This window comes from Alosa alosa, chromosome 10, assembly GCF_017589495.1.
Source record: "Alosa alosa isolate M-15738 ecotype Scorff River chromosome 10, AALO_Geno_1.1, whole genome shotgun sequence".
Lineage (NCBI taxonomy): Eukaryota > Metazoa > Chordata > Actinopteri > Clupeiformes > Clupeidae > Alosa > Alosa alosa.
In genome coordinates, this window is record NC_063198.1 from 2,321,896 (window position 1) to 2,349,173 (window position 27,278).

The 27,278-nt window shown below is 39.8% G+C and overlaps 1 protein-coding gene across 1 annotated transcript; it reads right to left on the bottom strand.

Annotated features, from left to right (window-relative positions):
• On the bottom strand, positions 1-26,720 carry lmcd1 (LIM and cysteine-rich domains 1). Its single transcript, XM_048255119.1, has 6 exons — positions 26,472-26,720; positions 18,784-18,872; positions 15,321-15,576; positions 5,654-5,983; positions 1,955-2,170; positions 1-1,711 (listed from the first exon to the last, which is right to left on the bottom strand). Exons 1-6 carry the CDS (start codon positions 26,496-26,498, stop codon positions 1,577-1,579), a joined length of 1,053 nt encoding a protein of 350 aa, XP_048111076.1. The 5' UTR covers positions 26,499-26,720; the 3' UTR covers positions 1-1,576.
• Between the last annotated feature and the right edge of the window lie 558 nt (positions 26,721-27,278).

The following is a 27,278-nucleotide window of genomic DNA, read 5'->3' on the forward strand; positions in this document are numbered from 1 at the left end:
TTTAACACTCTGTAAAGCGCCATGAGACATGTGTAATGTTTTGGCACTCTAAGTGAAATTAAATTGAAATAGAAATTCCAAGCCTCCCAAGAGGTAGAGGTAGCACATTTGTTCGGTGTTGGCGTACTCTGCCTAGTTCTAGAATGAACATTAAAGGGGAAAAGGAAGACAAGAACATTTGCAGCCTTGTGTGCTCCTATGTTGACAAAGTCTGACGCAGTTGACAAACCAAGGTTAACACACATATTGAAGTGCCTTGTCATAGTCTATGCAAGCAAGGGCATAAGTTACGCTCCACAACAGCTAAGTGAGATTTTTGGGACATTACTTTGTGTCAGGCTCCAAAACACCCCATAACACCCCATAGTTACCTCCTTTAGCTTATTATACACCTGATGGTTATTTGATTTAATTGACTGACACTTGTTCCATGGCCTCTTCTAACTTTATGAACTTATAATTATTGTTTGTGGTTGTTATACATTACATAAGAGTTTTTGGGAGCACTTTTCAACTCTTTCAGCGTAAACAACGTACAATCTGACGGAGTTGATGCCTGATGGAGTTGACAAAATTATATGTTTTTTACATAAAAACTTGATGTTCATGTCCATGACTTGCTCTCTGGAGCCATTTAGTTTTTCCTCAGTAGCAATCTGTTTCCTACACAAAATGTCAACATTTATTCCAAAATTTTAAACTAATGGTGTCATATTTGGAAGATGGTGTTGACACACATAAGCTGTGACGGCAGCTGTTTCTTATGAAACCATGTGTCCTACAGTTACATGCACCACAAGTAAGAGGTGCAAAGAGTTGACATGAAGTGAAGACACACCTTTGGTTAGCAGTGTTTATGTGTAATAATGATGTTAAGTTCACTTCATGTATTATGTGACATTTTGTCTAACCACTCAATTCATTTAGTTATATTTATGCATTACACTTGTTTTTGCAGTTTCACATTGTGACCTCTTGCTGAGGACAGGCTAAACTGCATGTCTTTCAGGGTAAAGGGTCCGTATTTTAAGCCATTCCAATGAAAATATATAAAATATGTGAAATTGATGTCATAAGTAAACATGGTCCTTTACATTAATACACTAAACCTCTAAAGTATTTTTAAATGATTAATTTGTAAATTTTTAGCGCAAAACTACAACTTAAAGACGGGGGACATGTTTTGTCCCTTATCTCAAGAATCAGTGAGCTATATCCACAAGGTACTCAGATGAATTGTTATATTGGCTATAGGCTAGGCTGAAAGAGAGAAATACATAAGATATATCCAATCCATCTGCATAGTAGGGCTTCTCATTCTTCAAATAGAAACAAATTCCTCCCGAAATGGTAAAAACAAATCATGTTTAAATGGGCTTACGTTTCCTATGGCTGGCATGGGCTTATTCAGATGAATTTAAGAGCCGTTTGTAAGAGGCTGTTTTGCATTTAATGCATTAAACAGTCATGAGTTTTGTAATGGATATGGGATGAGACAACAGGATAATTGTTGATTAACAGGCTGAGTTGAAAGGCTTATTCAGATGGACACATCTACGTTTATTTGAGCAGCCGTTCAGACAGGTCTAAGTTTTCTGTTGGCACAACCACATGGAGTGTTGAGATTCTGACCACATTCCCAGCAGCAGTAATGCTCTTTATGCCATAACTGCCCATCTTCTCCTTTATGATACAACTCAGAGAAAATCAGCTGTGGGTGAATAGACAGGGAGATAGAGTCAGGTTATAGCGGACATATTTTCAATTCAAAACACACATCATAACATTAATATACATTACCAAAGATTTGAAAATATAACTACACTACATTTTCATATTTTTCATTTGTTTTTAACTACAGATTTCTTTTCTAATTTCTACATTTACAGGGTGGCTCAGTAAAACATTAGACATTCACATCACAACATCACATCATAACCATTGCTATCCCTACCTCATCACAACCAGGACAACGGGGTCTCCCACTCTGGCCGTAATGGCGTCCACACAGCAGTCTTCCGTTTATCCAGAAGTACACCAGATCCACCAGCCCCTCCCCACACTCTGCACATATAAAGCAGGTGGGGTGCCACAGCTTCTGGTAACCAGCCCTCTCAGCATACACCACCAGACTGTCCTCTGCTGCCAGTTCCCCACAGCCACTGCACCTCTGGCAAGAAACACAGCAACACACTTACATATAATAATATATGATAATAAAAAGAATAAAACCAGAATGATCAAGTTGCAATGATATGCCTCCACACAGAATTTCTGGTTGACAAACATGTGTGTCGCAAGGCAAGTAATATAGATTATATATAGATATATAGATATATATATATATATAGAATAGATATAGATATAGATTATAGGGCCCTATGTTGGCGATCATGGTCACTGGTGAATAGTTTAAATAAATTTCGAGGGTTTGTCCAGTCCACATTGGGGGTGGTTTTGTTATCAAATGTCGACGCCTGGCTCAAAAAGGTGGTTCTTATGTTTCTTAATCAGTCATGGGTGTGTTTTGGGTGTAACATCCTTTAAAACAATGAGAGATTCCCGCATCGGTATTTTGATGGTCACCAGCGCATTTGAAGAAATCTGCTTGCATGTGAGACCGTATGAAACAGGTATTCCACTAAACAATGCTTAACTGAAATTGTTTGTGACTAGAAGAGTATAGGCTATACGCATCTGCACTCGTCTATTATTTGAACTCATAGGCAAAGTGAAACTAACTTCACTGTGGTGTCATAGTCAATGACAAAACAGTTATACACAGTTAATTACTTTCACTATTGACTGACAATGGGTTACCATCGAAAAAACATAGCCTGAAAAAAGCACTCACCCCAATAATGTTCGAATGATTGAATAAAAAACCTAAGAACATTTATTCTGCAGAGGAGTTGCTGCTTATGTAACCTGCGTTGTGTTGAACCTGCACGATTCAGCCCTGCACACGCCCGGACTCGAACCCGCGAACAGCAGCACCTCGGATCGGTAGGCGAGCGTGCTGACAGTTGAGCTAAAAGCACAGGCTACTAGCTCGCATGCCAGCAGCACTCTTGAGGCGTCGGGGAGTGAGGTTTACCAACATTCCACAAGCACAGCTAAGCTAGCTGGCATCCGTTACACTTGCATCTCGTGACTGCGTCTTCAGCTGTGCTTCATATGCGCCTTTCGCTATAGACCAGGTTTTTCTTGGTCAGTGGCGTAATGCTTTTTAGATGGTGTAAGATAGTGATTTTTAGATCACGTGCCAGACCACACCTTATGTTGTTATTTGCCACACCCCTGGGCGCATCGTGTAATAAAAGAGTAAGTATAAGTATATATAGTTTTTTGATCCCGTGAGGGAAATTTGGTCTCTGCATTTAACCCAATCGGTGAATTAGTGAAACACACTCAGCACATAGTGAACACACAGTGAGGTGAAGCACACACTAATCCCGGCGCAGTGAGCTGCCTGCAACGGGCGGCTTCGGGGAGCAGTGAGGGGTTAGGTGCCTTGCTCAAGGGCACTTCAGCCGCGGCCCACTGGTAGGGGCTCGAACCGGCAACCCTCCGGTTACAAGTCCAGAGTGCTAACCAGTGGGCCACGGCTGCCCACAAGAAGAGCATGGAGAAAAATTTGAGTGTAAGATAGGAATAAACTTTGTGTTGTGATAAGAATATGCTATGCGCTGCGTTTCTGATCGTGTTCGTGAGAAAGGGACATACATGTGGTCACAGTGACCTTGAGCTTTAACCTTTGACCTCGAAAGTCGATCAGATCGTCTCAAAGTCCAAGTTAACATTCATACAAAATTTGAAGAACATGCCTCAATGCATTCTTTAGATATTGTGTTCATGAGAATGGGGCATACATGTGGTCACAGTGACCTTGACATTTGACCTATGACCTCCAAAATTCATCAATTCAATGAATCAGTTCATCTTAGAGTCCAATTAAACATTCCTACAATATTTGAAGCATGTGCCTCAAGGCATTCTTGACTTTCATGGTCACAGTGACCTTGAACTTCACCTCCACCTCCTTGACCTCCAAAACTTAATCCTATGGCCACGGCTATCGCCAGTGCGGAGGTATAATTACAGTTTTTCTCAATTGCTGAAACACAACCTTGCTCTATTTTCTTAAAACACAAAACTTCAGCTTCAAGCATTATTTACAAAACCTCTGACTCTTCTTGCAAAATCAAACTTTCGCCTCAAAACAGTTTTAGTGTGATCAAAGATCAAAGTTTCAAAGTGATCAAAATGATATACACTATTAAGCAGTCAGTAAACAATAAACCAGAAAATAGAAAACACATTGTTCAAAACATATAGTTCTCAGGGAGAAGTACATTTTTAATCTCAAAACAAATTTCTAATTTTTCCGTCATTGTCTTTTGATGAACTTTGCTTTGCTCTTTGCTTTTTTTGTTCTTCCTCCTCCTTGTACCCCTATTTTTACAGTACCCTGCATCTCAGAAACTTGTCCTTTGATTCTTGTTCTTTGTTAATATGAACTTGCAACCAGTCAAAATCTATTGAGCAGTCAGTACTGTAAACAAATGGAAGGCACAATGTTCAGGGCCATACGATTTGTTTACAGTATTGTACAGTATACAGCCTACAATGCACTCTACAGTGTCCAATAAAAATCCTTTTTTTGCCATCCTCCCTTTCATCCTCGTCCCCCACCTCGCATATGCACTCGTCCTCTCACATAGTTTCTTCTATCCATTCTCATTCCCACCTCCAACAACCTCTCTGAACTGGCTTATATTGGTTTTGTCACATCATTTGAAACAAGTGAAATCAATTTTGAGTGGTTGTGTTTAATCAACGACATGTTTATATTTCTATTTCATTTTTGCCACTTGTGTTTACCAGTATGGATGCATGTGCATTAGAGTGCAGAATGTGTTGAGAATGAGAATGTGTTCAAAGTTCAAATTCAATGAGAATGTGCGGTCCTCCACGCCAACTTCATGTCTGGCCTGGTGTACGCACATTTTTAATGTGTATCGTCAGTTGGCGGCACTTAGAGGCAATGCAGCGCAACAACATTAGTTGATCGCGAGTCTAGGCCTTTATTTGCACAGTATATTGTGAAATGTGGGTTATTAAAAATGATAACACTTTGAAGTAGGCCTATGTTTCTAGATAAATGGACATGCAACATGCGCAAATACTACTAAGTTATGCAACAACCTATCTATAATGACAACTGTAGACTTATTAGAGGATCAGAATTAAAAGGGAATGTGAAACCTATACACAGCGCCGATATTTGGTTACACGATTGTTGATGACTGGCTTATCAAACATTTCAGATTTTGAAGAGCTTTCCACAAAAACTGTGATAAATGGGGTCAGCTTCACGCATTTGCCCAGGTTTGCACGTACGCAATGTTTTAGTATGAAATCCACACTTTTTGAAATCCAAGTCTTTGTACATGAGGCCCCTGATGACTTGAGGAAAGCTATAGAGATGGTGATCATGTTCAAGAGCCTGTTATGTAATATTATGTAGTTAATTTGTTTGTATGCACAAGTGTGAGTGAGAGTGAGTGAGTGAGTGAGTGAGTGAGTGAGTGAGAGAGAGAGAGAGAGAGAGAGAGAGAGAGAGAGAGAGAGAAAAGTAGGGCAGACTCACATATTCACTTTTCTTATCACTCTTCTCCGAAGTGCCGTTGGTAATGGGCTGTATCGTCTGAGCTGGTTCTGCAGGAGATTCACTCTTCTCCTGTGCCTTCTCCCTCTCCCCAGGCAGAGATACCTCCCCCACACCTAAAACCTGCTCCTTAAAGTTCTTCACAAAGGTGGCCATGGCCTGCAGTTCTGCATCAGACAGGTTGTGGCAGTGCAAAGGATCATGATCATGGAGAGGGAGTTGCCTCACCAACTGCCTACGACGATGGATAGCTCCCTCAGTGCCTGCCACTGGACGTCTCTCCTCAGGAAGCAGCTCCATATACTGCATAGCCTTGTGGAGAGAGCAGGTGAGAGAGGGAGAGAGAGAGAGAAGGGGGTGAGGTCACAGGTCTTTGAGATTAAAAAAATAGAATGGTCAAACCCTTAAGAAAATTCACTATGGTTTCCTATGGTTTTAATGCAGTAACTATGGTTTTACCATGGTACTCTATGGTGGTGATGATCACCATGCTCCTAATCATGGTACTACTATGGTTAATGCATAGTTTTTCATTGTAACTTTGGTACCACCATGGTTCCCCTATCGCACTTCATGGTGACTGTGGTACTACTATGGCTTTAACAAGGTAACCGTGTAACTACAGTGTTTTTTGAACTATGAAGTTGGGTTAGGAAAATCCATGGTTTATACCTTCTGAGGAAAGCCATGGTTTATACCATGGTAATGTTAGGGTTTAACTGCAGTGAAACCATGATAAAACAATAGTGATTAACCATGAGATCTCCGTACTGACATCTGCAGTTGAAGCCTTGTTAGCACGGTAGGTAGCAGGTACATGTAGGTAGTAGGTTGTGAGTTCAATCCTCACACAGAGCATATGGGGTGCTGCTGGTGGGGGGGAAGTCAGGACAATTCTAAGGGCCCAGCACTGACAGGGAGCCCAGAATTATTGTCTGTCATAGGGCCCAAATTTTCTAGCAGCACCCCTGCGGGGCATGGTGCTTATTTATCAACTATAGTGATAAACCATGGTCATCATGGTTACCCATGAAAACAAAAAAACATGGTCAAACTACGGTCATGGTTACCCAAAAAACCATGAAACCGAAAAAACATGGTTATTTTGTCATAGTAAAGAGTCTTAAACCTCAGAATTGGTCGCAGTTTCATTCTCATCATGATGAATACCATTTCTTCTTAAGTTGATGGGTTGTGCCAATTGTTCTTAATTAGCATAGGTAAACGCCCTGTCAATCCCCATAAAAGGGCATGATACTGCAGGGCCGTGTGCACACAAATTGAGGCTGATACACCACCTTTCATTTCTACCTTATATTATACACTACATGAGCAAGACAATTTGATTACCGTATATGAACGCATAAAACCGTCAGTTTGTAAGCGAAATCAAGAATCACGATCTTTGAGTTTGTTTATCTTTACCTAGCAACCGAGGCTGTTAAAACCAGTGTTAAAGTGTTAAAACCAAAGAAGAAATGGTATTCATCATGATAAGAACGAAACTGCGAACAATTCTGAGGTTTAAGAACACCTTCGTGAATCTGCTTAAGAGTTTTTTCGGAGAGACCATGTTTTTTCGGTTTCATAGTTTTTTGGGTAACCATGACTGTAGTTTGACCATGTTTTTTTGTTTTCATGGGTAACCATGATAATAGAGCTTAAAATGTATTGCAATAGAGTACCGAAACCATGAGGTAGCGTTGCCAAGGCAGCAATTTCACTGGATCTAAACAAATCAATCTAACCATTGAAATCACCATTAGCGTGGCTTTCTTAATCTATTTCAATCATTTTACAACGTTTCTAAGATGTTAGTATACTTTTTTACACTGCAGGAATCACATACTACAACATATATTTATACCAACACGATCAAATTCGTGACTACAGAGTTTTATTTTAGCATGGGTTTCCTCCGTAAAAGAGATAAGTATGTAAATTCACAGCATGCGGTTAAAATCCTTAAATTCACGGACGTACTGTATTTTGGCTTTATTTTTTAAGCAAAAAACGTCACTCTTAAAAGCCGTCAGTCTTTGAGAAGACGTGAAATATCCACTGGAATTTTGTTTCTTTATATTACACCTGCCAGGGAATCCGTGTTATGTGGGTAAGCTGCTGCCTAGCAGGTAAAGCACGTTTAACTGGCTATACCCTACATTTAAAACAATTTATTAGCTAGAAATGATGCCACATGCAGTGTTTCCCACAGAATTGAATTCTATTTGTGGTGGCAGGTTTGCAGAATTAACTTGAATGCAGCAGTTTTTAACAAATTAGCGCAGCATGGATATGATGCTAACTAGAGTTAAGCACAATTTTTAGTACAACCTGGAAAATCATTGTGTGGTGGTCAATGTTGATATTGTGGTGGGCCGCCACAAATAAGTCAATGTATGAGAAACACTACACATGTCTACATTCAATGCTATTTAAGTCACTTCGAACAAAGTTTGTTGTTTAGATCCAGTGATTCTGCGGTCATGGAAATGCTACGTCAGACTTCAGTACTCTATTTCGTGATGTACAAGAAATGCGGTAGTGCAGTGGTTAGAGGAGCGAGCTCTGACCCCAAGGATTGTTGGTTGAAATCCAGGAGTAATCATTCTGCCAATGTTAGTGTTGGACAGGATATTTACATGCTAACACAAAAGTTGTAAAAGTAGGCCTAGCAAAATGATTGATCCTGGATTTGAACCAACAATCCTTGGAGTCAAAGCTCGCTCCTCTAACCACTGCACTACTGCATTTCTTGTACATTTCGAAATTGCAATAATAAAGCCTCGGTTACTAGGTAACGATAAACAAACTCAAAGTTCGTAATTCTTGATTTCGCTTACAGACTGATGGTTTAATGCGTTTACTAAACAACACTAAACCACTTTTCCATCAAAAAGCTTGTTGTAAAAGGCATAACTTGTTAGATTTACTGTGAGAACTATAGGAACGTCATATATTACCAACCGTCACGTACAGTATGTCCAACCTCTTACGTGTATGTGTCACTTAATATTCATTTCTATACAAACCAAGTCGGCGGATTCCTAAAGAAACGCAAGCACCCACACCATAAGTTTATCTAAATTAGCTATGTACCAAAAATTACATTTTACCGTGACTCGAAGAGCTGTAAACAGTGTTGTAAGGCTGCGTGTACAAATCCGCTTGGAGCTCCAGTGGAATTTTGAATTGCGACGACGAGAATTCTCGGGCTAACCGTTGATGTGCAGTGAGAAAGGTTGGGAATAAGTACCCACCAGCCCAGCACTAAACTCTGAGCGTGGTAAAAAAAATCTGATATTTCAGGCAGTAAAAGCCCCGGTAAGAACCAAACTAGATTTTGTTCAAATCTACACACCTATTGCTACTGAAAAATATAAGGTTCATTTAACAAATGTTATTTTGAAGTATTAAAAAACGTTGTTTTAGAATTTACCAACGAAATGGTTGGTAATTAGCACGTTTACGATAGGTTCGCTAGCTCTGTGTGTTATGAATCCCATAGAACAACACTGCCATCTACTGGATTAGAAAGTCTGTCAGCAGGCGAATTAGAGGTAGGCTATTTGTGGATCTGGGTGGCTCCTCTGCCGCAAAGATTGTCTCAAAAACACGTGTACTGATCCACAAATGTGAAAACAAAAACTGCATGTGCTGGTGATCCACAAATGCAAAATTAGATTTCACAAAGGCAATTTTCAGTTTTACAAATGCCATTTCATTTACAAATACACATCTACATTGCGAAAACCAATTTACAAGTTACAAATATGTTTTTTTCACGTGTGGATTTATGTGACTTTCATGCGAAGAACGTCTCAAAAACACGTAACTTTGGAAAGCGAAGAATGCGTGTGCTGGTGATCCACAAATGCAGAATCACATTTCACAAATGAAATTTTCGGTTTTACAAATGGCATTTTATTTACAAATGCTATCTATATTTACAAATGCTATCTATATTTACAAATGCTATCTATATTTGTAAAAATCAATATACGAGTTACAAATATGTTTTTTTTATTTGTAGATATCAAAATACACATGCAAATCAAGAAATATTTGTGGATCCCCCTCTGCGCATTATACAAATATTATTGAGACAACTTTAGCTCCATAGATAGAGCCCTTAAAGTTAATGAAAGGCTGACAATACTGATCACTGAGGTACACCTGTGGTGAGGTCATGAGACCTTGATACCCCCCTTCTCGCCAAGATACACTGAATGAACATCCTCTGGGGTAGGAAATAAAGCAATTAAGGGTTTTCCCCAGAAATTCCCAGCTCAAATAATGTAGATAGAATGTCAGGTTCACTGTGGTTCACTGTCAAAGGCTTTAGATAAGTCAAGTACTGTAAACCCGTTGACTGAGAGGCTTTAACTACTCTCAATGCTTCAGTCACAAATAAAAGAGCAATTTTTATACCAAACCAAGTTGCCAATTAATCTAATTAGTTGTGGAATGTTCCTCCAGGTTTTTAAATATGTGTTAACATGATTTGCAAATAGTCATATTCTGTTTTTAATAACATTTATTAATTTAATTAAAACATTTATTAATAACAAAGACTGCATCACCATTTTGTGACGAAACCTTTTTATGGCATTAATTCAACCAATGTTAATGAACTAAAAAAGTCTTTCATAAAATCTTACATTTGATTTTGTTCTGTTATTTTGTTACTGATTTTATACATTGTATGTGGGAATGTTGGCTTCGATTTATAGATTTGTGTTTAACTTTTTGTTTGCCATTACTGAGGGCCCCAATATAGGACATTTGTTTAGACTTTGTTAGTGGCAATTATAGTTTACAAGTATTTCTTTAGCGAAATATTGAAACAGACAGGGTCATGATAATTATCAACCTTAACTTCTGCTACTAAACATTTCCAGGACACACTAACTGTGAACTGTAACCATTAATATGATCAGCCGTGTCAACTGATATAGCCAAAAGGCATCACTGAGTGTGTGAAAATGTCCAAAATTACTCTTTGAAATTAGGGTCCAAAATGTGCTCCAAACTCAAACATTTTCCACTTGCGGGAAAACCAATTCCAATCAGAGACAATCAGAGACTAACATTTATGGTTACAGCCACCATTGCTTACAATATCTATCAACCAAATACTGAAGCAAGATTGCTACCTATTAAATCCAAAGATTGAAAGACATGACAGCCTGCTTTAACTGCTCAGTCATTACGGGATCAACGTTCTGCTCTAATCTCTAAAGCAATAGATCATTGCTGCCACAGGCAAGATGGAAACACCGAGGGATATTGGTCCAGATCTCTGTCCTGATGCATCCTGGCCTTTGGGTCCCACAGGGCCACCAGAAACAGCAGCACTAACACCTAGTGCTTAGCTCAGGCCTGGGCAGAATAAATGACAACACTGTGCTAAAATAAGACCAGTGACAGCCATGTCTTTGAAATGGTAAAGGTCAGAGGCCTGGGTCCCAACCCGAATAAGGACAACAGACACATTCCTCTTTATTGAAACGTTGGGCCCATGTCCATCATTCAAGCATCCACATGTTTAAACAGTACACTTTGGTGACACGATACAAACTCGATACGGTATTTTTCAATTGCAATGACCAATGTGTGGTTTTTTAACCAATAGACAAGCCTACTTATTTCTCTAAGGCAAGTAGGCTATTTTGAATCATGGATAGCCAGGCTATTTGACATGTTGAACTTAACCTTGTTTTGTTATGCTTTCAGTTTATTAAAATCCAAGGGGAGATCCATAGCCTAAATCAAAGATGCAAATTAGCAATAGCTTTATCTACAAAATGTTGCTGGTCTGATATCTGAACCATGCATGCACGAGTGTTCCTATCAGACAAGCCTATTCTCTAAATGTAGCCTATTTTTGAGTGTTATTTCAACCCCTTACCAACAAGCTAGCTTGTAATGGTTGGTAACAGTGGATTTCTTAAATCTTGTGAATTTAAGTGATACCTCCATAATCCTATTCACGGATTAAGAATGAGCAACCACTGAAAGCCATTGAACCGAAATCGTGAAATTCTCTGCTCATTTTTAATGCATCAAAGTTTTCAAATTGGGGCTAATCTAAATTAGGCATCTTATAAAAATGTCCTTATGGATTATTCTCTGTTGGAAGACTGCAAAAGGATTTTTTTTTCTCGTTCCTTGTTGGAGAGATGGAAGAGGCTGTTATGTAAAGGATTCAGGCTCCTCAGCTTCTTCACAAAATTGACGGGGATTGCAATATTGATGAACTATTCTTATTCAAACAACTTCTGTTGCTTGCTAGACATTAAAACTCTCATAATGTGGAGGTTTGAAATGCCTGATCACATTTTGGTGTTTAAGGTCACGTCGCCTTGTGTATCAGACAGGTTGAGTGCAATCTACAAGATGTGATTTAATTAATAGCCTACACGGCATAGGGCTATATCGTGTCTGATCGTTTCTTTACTATGCATATTGATTTTATATTAAAAGGAAAGAATCGCGTGAATCGTGTAGAAGAAGAAAACATTGTTGCAAGTTTGTTAAGCAGTCGCATGAAATAAGGAGACTACAGACAATTCGGTTTTCAATTCAACTGTTAAATTAATAAAGTTAATTTTCAAGGAATGTGTGCCGTGGCTGAGTTGAGAGGTGGGGCTCAATATGTGCTGTCAATATCTTGTACAACACCCAATAACAAAATCTAAGACAAATACGTAGGCCTAGCAGGGTAGTTTATTTGGAAAAACCCCTTCTGTCCCCTCCTTCATTTAAAAAAAATAATTCCGTTCACACCGATGCTAAAAACAGCTTGGGAAGGGTGTTGCAAACATGTGGACAATCAGAGATTTCAAACAAACGCGGGAAAGATATGTCACAATGCAAACACACTGTTTTCCCTTGATGAAAGTGAAACCGGAGTTTTCTCACATATCCACTTTGCCCTAAGTTTTCAGAAATAATCGTTTTCAGTGATAAAACCTCTGTTTTCGTTTAAATGAAAGGCCAAACCGCATGGAAATAATATGCACTTGGTTCAAATTTCATTCAAATTTCATGCAGTTTTGAACGTCAGCCAAAGATACCTGTGATTACAAGTTTTTGCCTTTTCATTTTTAACTAGGTGGCACTATACTTTAAAGGAGTGATTATGGGATGGGTTGACATGGCCCCTTGAGACCAACATACAAAAAAAAGATATATCACAGAAAGATATATCACAGAAAGATATATCACGAGATATCACAGAAAACTGTGTTCTGCCTACCCTGCTTTTGCAGGGTCCGGAGTGGCGGCTGGGTGACGGATCAAAATGAAAATAAAGTTTCATTCAGCCTGGTCTTTCAATGTTCCGGGGGGAAAAATATCTAATTTATTTCTGCATTCATTTACTTATACTGTCGTCTTTGGTCCTCCATATTCCATTCAGTAGCGTGTAGCTGCAGCTCTCATTTGGAGTTTCCATATTGTTACAGTCATTAATATAAACATTGCAATGCTAAATCATCAGTATAACTTCACGTTTGGTTTCTGTGGAAATGGGAAAAGGACTTTAGGCTACAGGAAGCATCAGAGCAAAACAGGTAGGCTGACAGCCTAGGCTACAAACACAGGATTTATACTGTTCCTTCACAATTATTGGGTTGAACACGTACAGTAATGTCATGTAAGGACCCTTTTCATGTTGCACAGCACTTGTCATGACATTTTGAGTCTGTTATGAGGCACAAAGGCACAGTTTAGTACATGCCCTCATAGCATAGCTTGTAGGCACTTTGGCTGCTTTATCCGCTAGCCAGATGGCACCGATTTTCTTCACATTTTTTTTGACCGACAGTATTCCATGAACATGATCAACTGAGCTCTGTGTTAAAATTGGCCGGAGTTCTCCTTTAAACTTACCAAATCTTTTCAGAAGTGCAGCAAACACAGCTTTCTTGCAAAAAAGGTTAAAGGTGCTCTAAGCGATGCTGGCCGGGTAACGTCACTTCTGTTGACTTTCAAACAAAACAGAGAGCTAGCTCGCTACTTCCTCCCCCTCCCTCCCGTGCTGCTCCCGTGCAATTGAAACTCTCCTAAACGCACATCTCGTCTGTGATTTGCTGGAACAGTTTGTTATGTTTTTATGGGCTAGGTTTGCCCAGGTGGTTTTTGTTGCCGTTTTTGGAGCCTGGGCTGTCCACAGAGATCGCGTTTTTTTACAGTGTTTTCAGGACACAGACAGCTAGCGGTTGGTTAGGTGATGTTTGCAGTGACATAAAATGTTTTAGGCTAAAAAACGCGTGGCATCGCTTAGAGCACCTTTAAATATATGTTTATTCCAATTCCAAAGAAAATACACATCATATCTGTTTAACCCAGTCGCCATCAGCGCAGCCATTGGTTGTGTTAAATGCACTGCCATGTGTAATCATATACCCTGACGACACCAGCATACTCCAGGATGACAATGTCAATTGGCTAATTGAATGGAAATTATGGAAAAGTGGCTCAGAGAGCATGAGGAATCATTTAAATCACATAAATTGGCCACCACACTGCAAAAATTGCTTACCTAATAAAATCTAACCAAGTGTCATTAATCTTATATAATCTTAATATCAAAACATCTAGTTGGTATTGTTTTCAGTATAAACAGACTTACCTAGTGCTTACACGTAAAATCATTTGACTTAATTTAAGACATCTCATCCTGAAAACATTCAAATTTATCTGCCAGTGCTTTAAGGAAATTTGTCCTAAAAACAAGCACATTTTTCTGCCAGAGCGTTGAGTAAATTTGTCTTCATAAGACTTAACTTAAAGGATAATTCCAAGTTCTCGTCAGTCTGTCTTCCAAGGTTTGGTATAAATGTTGAGTCATGTCTCATGAAACTGTCATGAATGCTTTATGTGCAGTTCATGACAGCTGCTATGAATGTTTTATGAACTCACCCGTCAAGTGTTACCAACCCCCAAACCCCCCCCCCCCCCCCCCCACATATACGACATACGACAATTAGTGTCGACATACGACAATTAGTGGGGGGCCCTCAATACATCTGGGTCCAGGGGCCCGAAAGTTCATAGTCCGCCCATGCATTTACCGTTTATTTACCAGATATTTAAATGTAAATGTAAATGAAATGCAAAATGGAATTGTTAATGTAAACCATTATCGTTATTTTTTTATCATATGCTCTCCCACTAGTCTTACTAGCCCATTTGTTTTGTTTTTTTCATGGAAACGGTTGCTATGCCGTCATGCCCCTCATTGGCTAATTCGATGAGAATGTTTTAGAAACAATACAGACAACAGCATACAATTGGTTTGGCTCTCGCCTTAGGAAGCTGGGCCATAGGTATTCACAGCAGCACTAGGTCAGCGTGATTCAGCGACGAATGAAAGAACGAACAAGAACTGGAAAGGCGAACCAGTTAGGTTTTTCATTTTAAAGACCCGTTCGAACGAACTAGTTCGTTCGCGACCGACCCACCTCTAGCCATCAGCCACTTTTGGTTAACAAGTCAGGGTTGGACCTTATTGTTTACACCTGAGCTATTCCCCCCATGTTGAAATGGTGTAATTCCTTTTGTAACAGAATTCCCTTTGGACCATAACATGATATCCTTTTATAACAGATTGCTGAGAATGGCCAAATATGTTAACTCTTACCAGTTTTTGTGTGAGGCCTGGAGGGGCCCAATCATAGGTGATCGTGTGGAAGGTGGGGTCTTTGCGTGACACCACTGGGTTGGTGATGATCATGCGGTTGCGCTTGTACACACGCAAGCCATCACCACCCTTGACCTTGGCTGTGAGGTGACTATACTGAGAGTCTGCCAGCAAGCAGCCCATCTTCCGGTCATCCTCCAAGTCAGAGTTAGGGGTATGTTCTTCTTGGCTGCAGTGGCACACTATGCAGGCTTTCCTGAAACAGCACAGTCATTCAGTTTACTCACCTCTTTGTCTACATACTGCTGAAACATGTTATTCACTAGTAGACAAAAGAGCCAATCTTTTTGATGCAAACACAGTGTGCTTGCATCACTGGCAATCTGCTAGCAACTTAAAAGTTGTGTTCACAAAAGGGTTTGACTGGCAATTGACTGGTTCACTGCAAATTTATTTGAAGCGTAAGAAGGCGCTGCCAAGGGTCAAACAAAAAATAGACAAATTTGATAAATTGTACAGCTTGTTTGCATTCCTGACTGGCAACAACACGAGAACAGCTTGGGTCATTCCATATGAAATCAACTCAGTTTTAGGGAAAATAATTGTTTCCAGGTTAGGCCTTTTATGGAGTGTGGTAAACACATGTAAGCAGTGGTTACATTCTTCTCTTGAGTTGAGTTTCTTTTGCTTGAACTTAAGACAGCTGTTGCAAGTCATAACCCCAAATCAGAAAAAGTTGGGACGTTGTGTAAAATGCAAATAAAAACAGAATGTGATTCTACAAATTTCAAACACGAAATGACAAATTTGACTATTTCATGGAAAATAGATGTTCATTTTGAATTTGATGCCAGTAACATGTTTAAAAAAGGTTGGGACAGGGGCATGTTTACCACTGTGCTGCTTCATCTTTTCATATAAAGATATATATATATATATATATAGGAGACCACTTGAGTTGAAAATTAAATGTCCCATTCCTGCCCGATATAGAATTTCAGCTGCTCAAAAGGGTCTTCTTGATCATGTTTTTTCATTCCATGTTGCACCCAATTTAACAGGTCTGGACTGAAGACAGGCCATTTTAGCACCTAGACTCTTCTTCCATGAAGCCATATTGTTTAAATATGGGCATAATTCATTTTGGCTTAGTTTTCCTGAAATATTCAATGTCTTCCCTGAAAAAGACATTGTCTGGATGGCAGTATATGTTGCTCATAACCTGTGTACATCATTCAGAATTGATTGTGCCTTGCCAGATGTGCAAGATGCCCATGCCTAATGCACCTCCACACCGTCCTAGATGCTGGGTTTTGAACTGAGTGCTATAACAAGTTGGATAGTTGGATAGACCCTCTCCTCTTTAGCACAGAGTGTCCATGATTTCCAAAAAGAATTACACATTTTCATTGGTCTAACCACAGGACCATTTTCCACTTTACCTCAGTCAATTTTAAACGAGCTCAGGCCCAGATAAGACGGTGACATTTCTGTATCATGTCTAAATACAATTTCTTCTTTTGCATGGTGGCTTTTGTGAATTGAGAATCAAACTGTACTCAGACAATGGTTATCTGAAGTTTTCCTGAGCCTATACAATGACTTTCTGTGACTTTCTGTATAGAAACAGGTCTGTTTTTTATGCAGTGCCATCTGGGGTCCTAAAGACCACGGGCATCCAATATTGTTTTTCAGCTCGGTCCCTTGTTTGCAAAGATTTATCTGGATTCTCTGAATATTTTAATGATGTTGTGTACTGTAGATGATGAAATACAGAATAAAGTTCTTTGCAATTTCATGTTGAAGGTAGACTATGCAAGATTTTCACCTTTACAAAGCTAATTTGATGGTAAACAAACTAGAATCGTTCACCGAGCATAGCTATAGACGTAGCGAGTCCCTACCGAGAAATCTACCCATGCAACTTCAAGAACGGCGGCCCGACAAATCTTGTGAGAACTTTTTATACCCAATTATGGTGCCAGTTACCCTAATTAGTTGTGAAATATTCCTCCTTACACAACTTTTTCAAGCAATTTGTTGCCCCTGTCCCAACTATTTTTTAAACGTGTTGCTGGCATGAAATTCAAACTAAACACCCAGCAAACACGCAACATTCCATTCCTTTTTAACCTTTAAAAGACATTCTGGGAATGTCATCTAAAGGTATTGTGTTGTGTAGCCGTCAGAGAACATTCCCAGAAAGTCCCCCTACAGCTGTTTTTGTGCAACTGTCAGGGAACCTTTTGGGCACGTTCCCTGATGGTTATATTAAGGATACATTTTTTTATCCTTTAACTGACGTTCCTAGAACGTTCCATAATGGTATAGTTTTGTGCAACTGTCAGGAAACCTTTTGGGAACGTTCCCTGATGGTTATATTAAGGATACATTTTTTATCCTTTAACTGACGTTCCCAGATCTCCGTCTGGTTCGACCTTGGATTCAATAAAGTACCGGCGCTGTGCTGATTTGGAAGCGTCTCTATTGAGGTTCATTTTGTAACTTAGCTTTAGTTAGTTCCAAGCATGCACTGAAAGTCAGTTGCCACATTTATTATTGTTTGATTTTAAATAATATGGATGAAACAGTTTAGCCTTCTCTTGCTGGTGTTTTGAACAATATTATATTAACAATGAATGAATGACAATTAGATTTGATACATGCACTTGATCTCTCTCCTATCGTAGGCTGATATATCTCCCAAATCAAATCACTCAGTGCCCGCTTAGTAGGCAACGATTTTTAAAGTTTCAAAGAACGTTCCGCGAACATTCCCAAAAGATTTAACCATGAAGGAACGTTATGGCGCTGTCAAGAAAACATTCCTGAACGACCATGAGGGAACATTAGCAGCGAACGTTCCTGCATCCTGCAACCGAAAATTGTTTGCTGGGCATATATTTACCATTTATCAAATTTCTAATTCTCAACATTTGATATGTTGTCTATCCTTTTTACAGTTACATATGGGTTTACAAGATTTGCAGATTATCAAATTCTGTTTTTATTTGCATTTTACACAACGTCACAACTTTTTCTGATTTGAGGTTGTATTACCTTGTCAATTATCCCTTGAAGGGAACATGTTACAAGTAACTGTTAACAGAATTAGTTAAAATACCATGTAGAATCATTCTGTGACAACTATGTTATTCATGCCAGATAGGTGGGAATGTGCTAAATATCCCTACATGTGTCATTTTTAAGGCATTTGGAAATCCAGAGTTGGCCACGAGGAATGTAACGAGACATTCTGCAAATGTGAAAGGAACATCCCAGATAGCAAAATCAGATTGGACAGAGTGGACAAAATATAGTGGCAAAATATTGGGCAATTTGTCTGCAAACTGCCAGCGGACCACCAATAGACCAACAGTGGTCCGCCAGCCTCTTGCTATCTGGGATGGGGAAGGAAGCTTCCCAGGTTTTCTATACGTTTTTAGCAAGGACAATAAATTACCTCCAGGAATGCGGCTGAAATCCAGTGCAGACCCCTTTACACGTCAGGCACATCATGGCACCACCAACTGTAGGCTGTCCCACTGACATCTAGATAGCAATATAAAAACAAAACAGCCCACTGAATTGAGCATTTTTAACATACAGCAGGTTGCTGGACATACTGTTGGTGTCTTTATTAAAGGAGAAATCCGGTGATTTTTACATGGATCTTGATCGCTAGACGTCACCAAGTACTGTCGATAGGGGAAAAAACGACCAAAATGGGTGCTACCGAACTGGAGTAGCTGCAGCTAATAGCCAGTACTCGCAGTCAGCTAAAGCTAGGTTTGGGGGCATCATGCCTTTTTTGTCTCTTAACAGACTCAATACGTCATTAAAAGGTCTGTACTAAATGAGTCCTTACGTGACAAAACAATGCATTTTCTACTTAGCTGTGAAGAAACCATCTAAATTCAAAGTTTATACTGTCTGTTTGCCTTTTCCTGCAACAACTGAATTCCCTTGATACTTCAGCACAAGAATAGAGTTAGCTTTCAGTAACGTGTAAGCTTTGGACCATTTCCATGTAGTTACATAGTCATTATATGGTCATAATCATTACAGTGTAACCTATTTTTGTGGGGGAAATAAACTTCAAGTTTGCGTTGCGAACAGACTGTCTTGGGCTTTCCTGGAAGCGACTGATGGAAACTGAGGTATGTGACAGTACAAACTTTGAATTCAAACAGTTCCTTCACAATTCATGAGTTGAAAATGCATTGCTTTGTCACTAAAGGGCCCTGTTCATGTTGCACAGAACTTCTAATGACATTTTGAGTCTGTTAAAACAACACCAAAGCACTTTTCCTCTTCGGTCCCCCTACAGGTTGTAAGCGGAATTGTCCATTACCGCTGTGGTAAATAATTTAGCCTACCGCAGCACAGTCTTTCAAAATATGTACCTGCCGAGTACGCTCCACCCAGAGCCTTACTCCACCTATCGGCTATAGTAACGCTTGCCGTAAAGCAAGTCGAATTTGTAGTTTCTTATGTCTCATTCGAACTACAGATCCGCTATCTGATATGGCAAACTTGCATAGTGTGGTTATAGCCGATAGAGGGCTGCAAAATAAATGCAGAAGTGCCGTTCATCCTGTTACGAATACGAAAAAGAATCTTTGGTGTTGCTTTAAGAGGCAAAAAAGGCACATTTAGATGATACCCCCAGACCGAGCATTGTAGCTGAGGCCATCCTTAAAAATATTTTCGTTTGCCGTAACCCGACCGACACTGTCAATTTAGAACCGACCCAAATATTTATTTTTTCCCCTTTTAGTCCGACCGACTTGCCGGTTGTAAACTTGCGTTAATACCGACCGATTGTTTTTTTTTTTTAACTCTAAACAACCAATACAAATGCAATAAAATAATATTTCTTTTAGTAGGCCCAAGTATTGTGAATATAAATTGCCTACATGCAAACGTGGCTCAAAAAAAAAAAAAAAACCTGTGGCGTCATCTCTACACCATTGGTTTTACGATGTCACACTATGGCCTACGCCGTTTCATTCACACAAACTGATGGCGCTTTTATTTGGCACGAAGTTCTGGAAGAACTGTGGCCAGATCTTTTCTCATCCCTTCTCCCCTAGTCTAACGGTGACCGTGGTCGGAGTATTGAAATTGGTTGTGGTCTATTCATCTATTCATCATTTCTCAAAATATGGGTCCATAACATGGAGACTGCTGGTCCATGGAGTCGTGGAGTGAAATTAGGCCCGGTGCTTCATCTGATAATTTGCTGCGCAGTTGATCAAGAAACCGCTGGATCGAAAAAAAAAAGAAAACAAACGTTTCTGCTATCGATGTCATTAAACATGGAGCCCTACAATTAAGTGGTGGTATGAGCATTCATTCAATGCGCGTCTGCGCGAGAGAAACTGAAACTAATCGATAACGTTGGTATCAAAGCTCCGCTTAAACCTGTTGGAAGGCTATTTATTTATTTATTTATTTAACGAAACTTAATAGAACGACGGTGTTTTTTGGAACTTCCTTAGAAACAGAGCAGAGACTGTATAATACACTGTATAGCATTGAGTATTGTATAGTCAAATTTCAATATAACGTGGCCAAGAGCTATTGTAGCCTTCTTTCTGGGTACATGTAGATGAGCCCCATGACCCAAAACTCTGCCATGACCGGGCCTCAGGTCAAAGAAGTTTGAGAAAGGCTGGTCTATATAACCTGCATCAGAATGAGGTTTGCAATGGTGCGCCTGAAGGCACGGGTTGAAGACCCAGTCAGTTACGTCACGATATGTGTAAATTCATTCCTACGTAATCACCATGACCAAAATTGTACTTTTTTTTTACTTTGAATCTTGAAAAAAAAATATTGACCTACCTACCGACCCATTTTTAATTTTTTTTGGCTGTTACTGCAAACAAAAATATTTTTAAGGATGGCCTGACTGGGAGTACTGGCCATTAGCTGTAGCTACTCCAGTTTGGTAGCACCGATTTTGGTCTTTTTTTTTCTATCAACAGTACTCGGCGACGTCTAGCGATCAAGATCCATGTAAAAATCAGCCGGATTTCTCCTTTAAGACCGGGGTCACTGTTGTGCTAATAAATTCTTATATGGTTACCTCACAGGTGAAGAAAACAGAGAGTCCTATTTTGTAGGTGAAATTGGGTCACTCCCCGCAGTCCCTAGAGTTGGATGAGTGAGCCAAAGCGTTTTATAGCCGACACAGCCATTGTCCTAATCTAGAAACGGCCCGGTTAGCTTTAGCTTAGCGTAGTCACTGTAATCCGGCGATTCCAGCTAGCATATCGTTGCAAAAGTGAATCAAATAAAAGATTTTTTATATTTATTTCTCGTAACCTGTACATTCACATCGAGTACAAATATCAATGCAAATGAACACGAAGGGATTTACTAGACCAATTTAGATTTGGAACTATTTTCTGGCATAGCACCACCGCCAGGCGCAAAGACATCACGCAGCCCACCATCGATGGCAGTATTTTATCCCACTCTGCACAGCACAAACACTCCATTTCAGTCGGCATGGGTTGGCACACTCCACACTCACACCACCAGTTTGTGTTTGCTCTCGTTCTCTCATCCGACTCGCTTTGACTAGTCGCAACGTCCTCTCTTCCCAGATCCAAAGCTCGCAACTCCTCTTCAGTGAACTCAGGTTCGAAAAGGTCTATCATGCAATCTTCTATATTCATCGCCATTAGAACTCTTAGAGAAAGCCCACCTGTCAGCCTAGTAGCAGAGAACTTGGTAGTCACGCTGGTGTATTGCCGGACGTTGAGGGTTTTCAGATGCTGCGTGATGTCTTTGCGCTTGGCAGCGGTGCTTTGCCGGTGCTATGCCCGAAAATAGTTCCAAATCTAAATTGGTCTAGTAAATCCCTTCGTGTTAATTTGCATTGATATTTGTACTCGATGTGAATGTACAGGTTACGAGAAATAATTATAAAAAAATCTTGAGTTATTTGATTCACTTTTGCAACGACATCCTAGCTGGAATCGCCGGATTACAGCGACTACGCTAAGCTAAAGCTAACCGGGCCGTTTCTAGATTAGGACAATGGCTGGGTCGGCTATAAAACGCTTTGGCTCACTCATCCAACTCTAGGGACTGCGGGGAGTGACCCAATTTCACCTAGGGGTGGCGTATTCCTTTAAGTGCCTTTAGGGGTGTGTCCAAGTGCACTTTTGCCAGATTGGCGGCAGAATAAATGATCAGACTCCAGACGCATGGTTCAAAAGCTTTTGAATCAATCATGGGTGTGGCGAGGGCAGCCCATCTCCAATTGCCTATGAGAGCCGATTGCAAGCACCATCTATGTAACAGAAGGACTTCACTTGATTAGCTGAAATATATGTGTGTGTGTGTGTGTGTGACAAGCAGAGGATACATGTGTCTGTACTCACCTAGGCATTGATCTTATAGGCAATGACGAGTCTAACATTTAGTCATTTACTTTTATAGTACTGATTGAGAAGGGGTTCAAATTTAAAATGTAGCTAGAAAAAAAGCACTCACCCCAATTGACATTCAGATCAGTGAATAAAGATCCTGAGGACTTTGGCACACTAGCACATTCTTTTCATTGTGTTGCACACTAGGCAGATCACAAGCTAGACTTCTTGACAGTAGGCTCTTAAAATAACAGTGAAATAATGCACATTTTACTTTAGACTAGGTTTTACTTGAGCTGTTTTCAGACATGACCTGCGGACTATGTCCGTACAATTGGGTCTGAATCTCAAACTGACTCAAGTTTTCAAACTTGTTCATACCACATTTGTGTCCAGGTGCCCGTGGGGACCCGGGTTGGAGTCCGGCCTGGGTCATTTCCCAATCCCACCCCATCTCTCTCTCCTACTCACTTCCTGTCTCTCTTTACAGTTCTGTCACAATAAAGGCAAAAAGGGCAACATGTTTCCATCCCCAAGATGCACTTGCAATAACAAGATCCTGGGGATCGAAAGTTTTTTTTTTTTTTAAACTTAGGCTATAGTTTCTGTAGCACCTAATTTATCGTTCTCATCCAGTGGTAGCCTAAACCCTGTCTACATAAAGGCTATCAAGACGTATAGGCTACTATTGGTCCAAGAGAATATCATCAGTTTTGAATTGAGTTCAGAATATTATCACCACGCCCCCTCACTCGGTGAATCGAACCGCGCTTTAACCTTTTTTGTTCAGATAAATGCTCACTTCTGTGACATCCGGACTTGATACTAGAGGACGGGTAGTGTCAGATCCGGGTGATTTCAAGGTAAAATAATTCCGACATTGTTTTATAATATATATAGTCATAATCTAGGAAGAATGTAAATTGTCACCACAAGGGACTTCCGGTTATGCCGTGGACCTGAGAAGAATTTCTTCTTTATAAATATATAAAACCGTTTGTTCAAAGATGTGATTAATATAGGACGATTGATAAAAATTGTCACCACAAAAACCGAAGCAGCAAAGTTTGTGTCACTGCCAAAACGTTTGACCATGTCTGTAGTCGACCCTGTAGCAAATCTAGCTTCAGGATCTGGCATGGATAAGGCAGGGACTGCTTGGTCCAGCGAAGCAAGACCAGGGTCTGCTGGGTCCAGCAGGAGGACTGACCACTGGAGCCGGCCTGGTTAGCAGACACTAGCTCTGCCACTGTGGAAGGTCCTCAACCTTAATTCTGCACCATGAGTGAATATTATATTCAATTTTTGATCATAAAAGATATAAACTGGGTGAGGTCTCTGCAAATAGAAAATCCTAAATAATGTAGCTTTGATGCTACTGAGCAGAGTTAGCATCCATTGCCCATGATCCTCTTCAGCCAATACTCCTCTTAAAATCATACCAGTTCATCCATTGCCATTGTTATGCTTAAGAAGCTGCTACTCATCAAGTTTCCACTTCTTGCTTGCTTCTTGCATACCCAATCCTTTCCAACTGCCCAAGTTAGCCATGCTCTTTAGCTCTGCCTAATGACGTCCCTGTGCTGTTTGACAAACTCTGTTTTGTAATGGCTATGGTCTAGATTATAACCCTGTCTTGAGTACAGACTGCAAACACTTTTTTTGTGCCTTAATTCCTACAGCCTAAACAACATACTTGTATGAATGAATGTGTCTATGAGTCCTTGCTCTAAAAAAACTGAAATCTTGAAACTATTTATAGTTTTTGGGACAGAAGCCAAAGTCCTTTCCTTCAGTTGCAGGGAAGGTTTTTTGTGTGAATGAGAGGCTTTGTGGTGGTGAGCAAGTGCCTTAAAAAGATCAAACATTTGTCTGTCTCCTGGCACATTTCAGAGGCAGCGGTGCAGTCAGATGGGACTAAATAGAGCTAGGCAGCACACGTCTACAACCCTACTTAATAATGTATTATGTAGCCAGTAATCAATTTTACTTCCCTCTGCACTGTGAATGAAGAATGGAGCAGGTTTACATCCATTCAAATACAACTTGCACATGAGGACCTGCCCTGTGTATTGCAGAACAATTTTCTTGTGATTTTCCTAGGGTTATGTAAATAAAGACAAGTGTCATTCTTAGTGCTTGCACAGGTAAGTCTGATAGGCCTCTAATGTTTCTGTTATCAATGAAGGGCACAGTGAACAGGTCTGCTAGGCAACAAAACAATAGTTGTCAATTGACAAATAAGCAGCATGTAAAGTAACTGGTGAAATACAACCCGGTTGTTTCATACACACTCCAACTCTCCAAATCCCCACAAAAATAGAATGGCACTTCACACAGTGCCAATAAATAGGACTGTTGAAAAGATGACAAGCAAAATAATGTCATAAACAGATACCAAACAACAGACCTACAAAGAGGTGTCCATGACAATTAAACCCTTTTATAATCCCCTTTCCAAAGCAAATATGTGCAAAGACCCTGGGGGCCAATAGGCACATCCTCATGCCTGTGCCTCTGTGTAAGTGTGCACTAAAGTGACTTTATTACACTGTACGCTGAGATGCAGTATGACCCTGGCAGATACTTTGATATAAGCATATATATATATATATATATATATATATATATTTTTTTTTTTTTTTTTTTTTTTTTTTTTAAATAGTAACATTCATAATCTAAATCCAACGCATGCATGTGTCTTGTTAACACAACTTCAAGTTCAAACTTAAATTCCCTATGAATAGCACCACTAGGCCCGCTGTGGCAATTGATTAAGAACAAAAATAAAGGAATGTTGATTTTGAAGGGGGTTCTGACCAGTTTAAATTTAGAACATGGATAAGACTTCAGACTTTTGCATTAAGTGCCTTACTAATTTCATGACCGTGACGCAAATGCTTTAACAGGTCACTGGCTGAGAGACTATAGGACATGATGTAGAGTCCATAGCACATAGATCAGAGCTTGTTACTGTTCATAGCCTGGTTACTACACTGCCGCCACAGTAGTACCCCATCTGTGTAGTCCGGTTAGCTGATAACCCGGCCCAAACGGCAAATAATGTGACAGAAGTGAAACGAGCAGGCAATTAAGCGACCGGTCTGTTTTCCTCTCGTTTCTTAACTCGCCAGGTCAAGAGGTAGGCATAGATGGGGTCCCGAATGTATGCTAATAATAGGCAATCTCGCAATTTTGTACACTCAAACCGAAATATGACTGTATGTATGGGCCTACGACACATGCCAGCCACATAATTGCCTTTAGTTTAGAACCGAATCGAAACCATCTTATGTGAATCTATTAAACTATTAGACGTGTAGCCTACATACGTCTGAAATAAATAAAATATATAGGCCTATATATAAATAAAGGACCAACTCTGAACTTGGTTTTAAACTAGATGTCTTATCATTGATGAACCAATTTATGAAACATAGTTGTCCTAGGCTAATTAAACTGTCGGGATTATTTAGCTACAGATCAAGTCTCAAAACTAATCTCCAATTATGATTAGATCTATCATATCGTAGGTATTGCCTCAACCTAATATTAGTCTAGTTCATCAATCTAAGGTGATTTTAAGTAGTCTATGGCATTTTTCACTATTGACATAGGCTAGGCTACCTGGACTTACGACGGCCTCCTTGGTGAAATAGTTTAAGGTTAGACACTTTTCAAATACCAGTAGAACAAACTCATTCACTCAAGGCAATTTACGCAAGGTCAAGTTAATGCAGAGAATGTCGAGATGTTTACTCACTTTCTGTATTCCCGCGGATAGATCCATTGGTTTCTTTGATTGTGGTCTAAAGTTGTGACTTTCTACAAAAGTAATCAGAGTGTAGCGATAGGTAGGTAAAGCTATGATTGTTTTCTGCCACACATGCGTTGCACAAAGCTTATGTAGCCTAAGAAACGAGGCGGGTAAAATGTCTCTCTAGTTCAGTCATCCAATTACAACAAAACATGGAGTTGCCAAACCAATAGACAGCTGAGTTTCTCCGCTCTAATAACGTTTAATGTTTTAATGCTACAAATTGGGAACACCCAACCTTCCGAAAAAAAAAAAGGCATGACATCACCCGAAGCCGTGAGTGAGTATGCGATACAAGCTGAAAAGAATGTACTGGTCGCATTCTTTGACATCAGCTACAGAATCATGGGAGGATGTTTCCTGTAATTTGACTCAACGCCTTTGTTTTGCCTTTTTAAGGAAGAGTAGAGTAAAAATTTAATTTCAGGCTGAAATGCCTGTCCACCTGATTCATCAAAATCTGTCAGGGCAGCACTATTTTCAGAGGACGCAGACGCAGAAAGGAAGAGAGAAGTTTAGTAATGAATAATGTAAGCGTACTTGTCAAGTAGATTGTGCAGTCATATCTACTTTGGCCGATCACATTCACTGAACTTAGCAATGGAAGAGAGAGTTTAATTCAAGGATGTAATACGAGGACATCATCTAAAATACCTTAAATAATCTAAAATATCTCAATTGGAGGTAGTGTACAACTAGTCTGATGTGCTCTTTCCCTTTATTCTGAGATATGTTACATCATATTTAGAACTT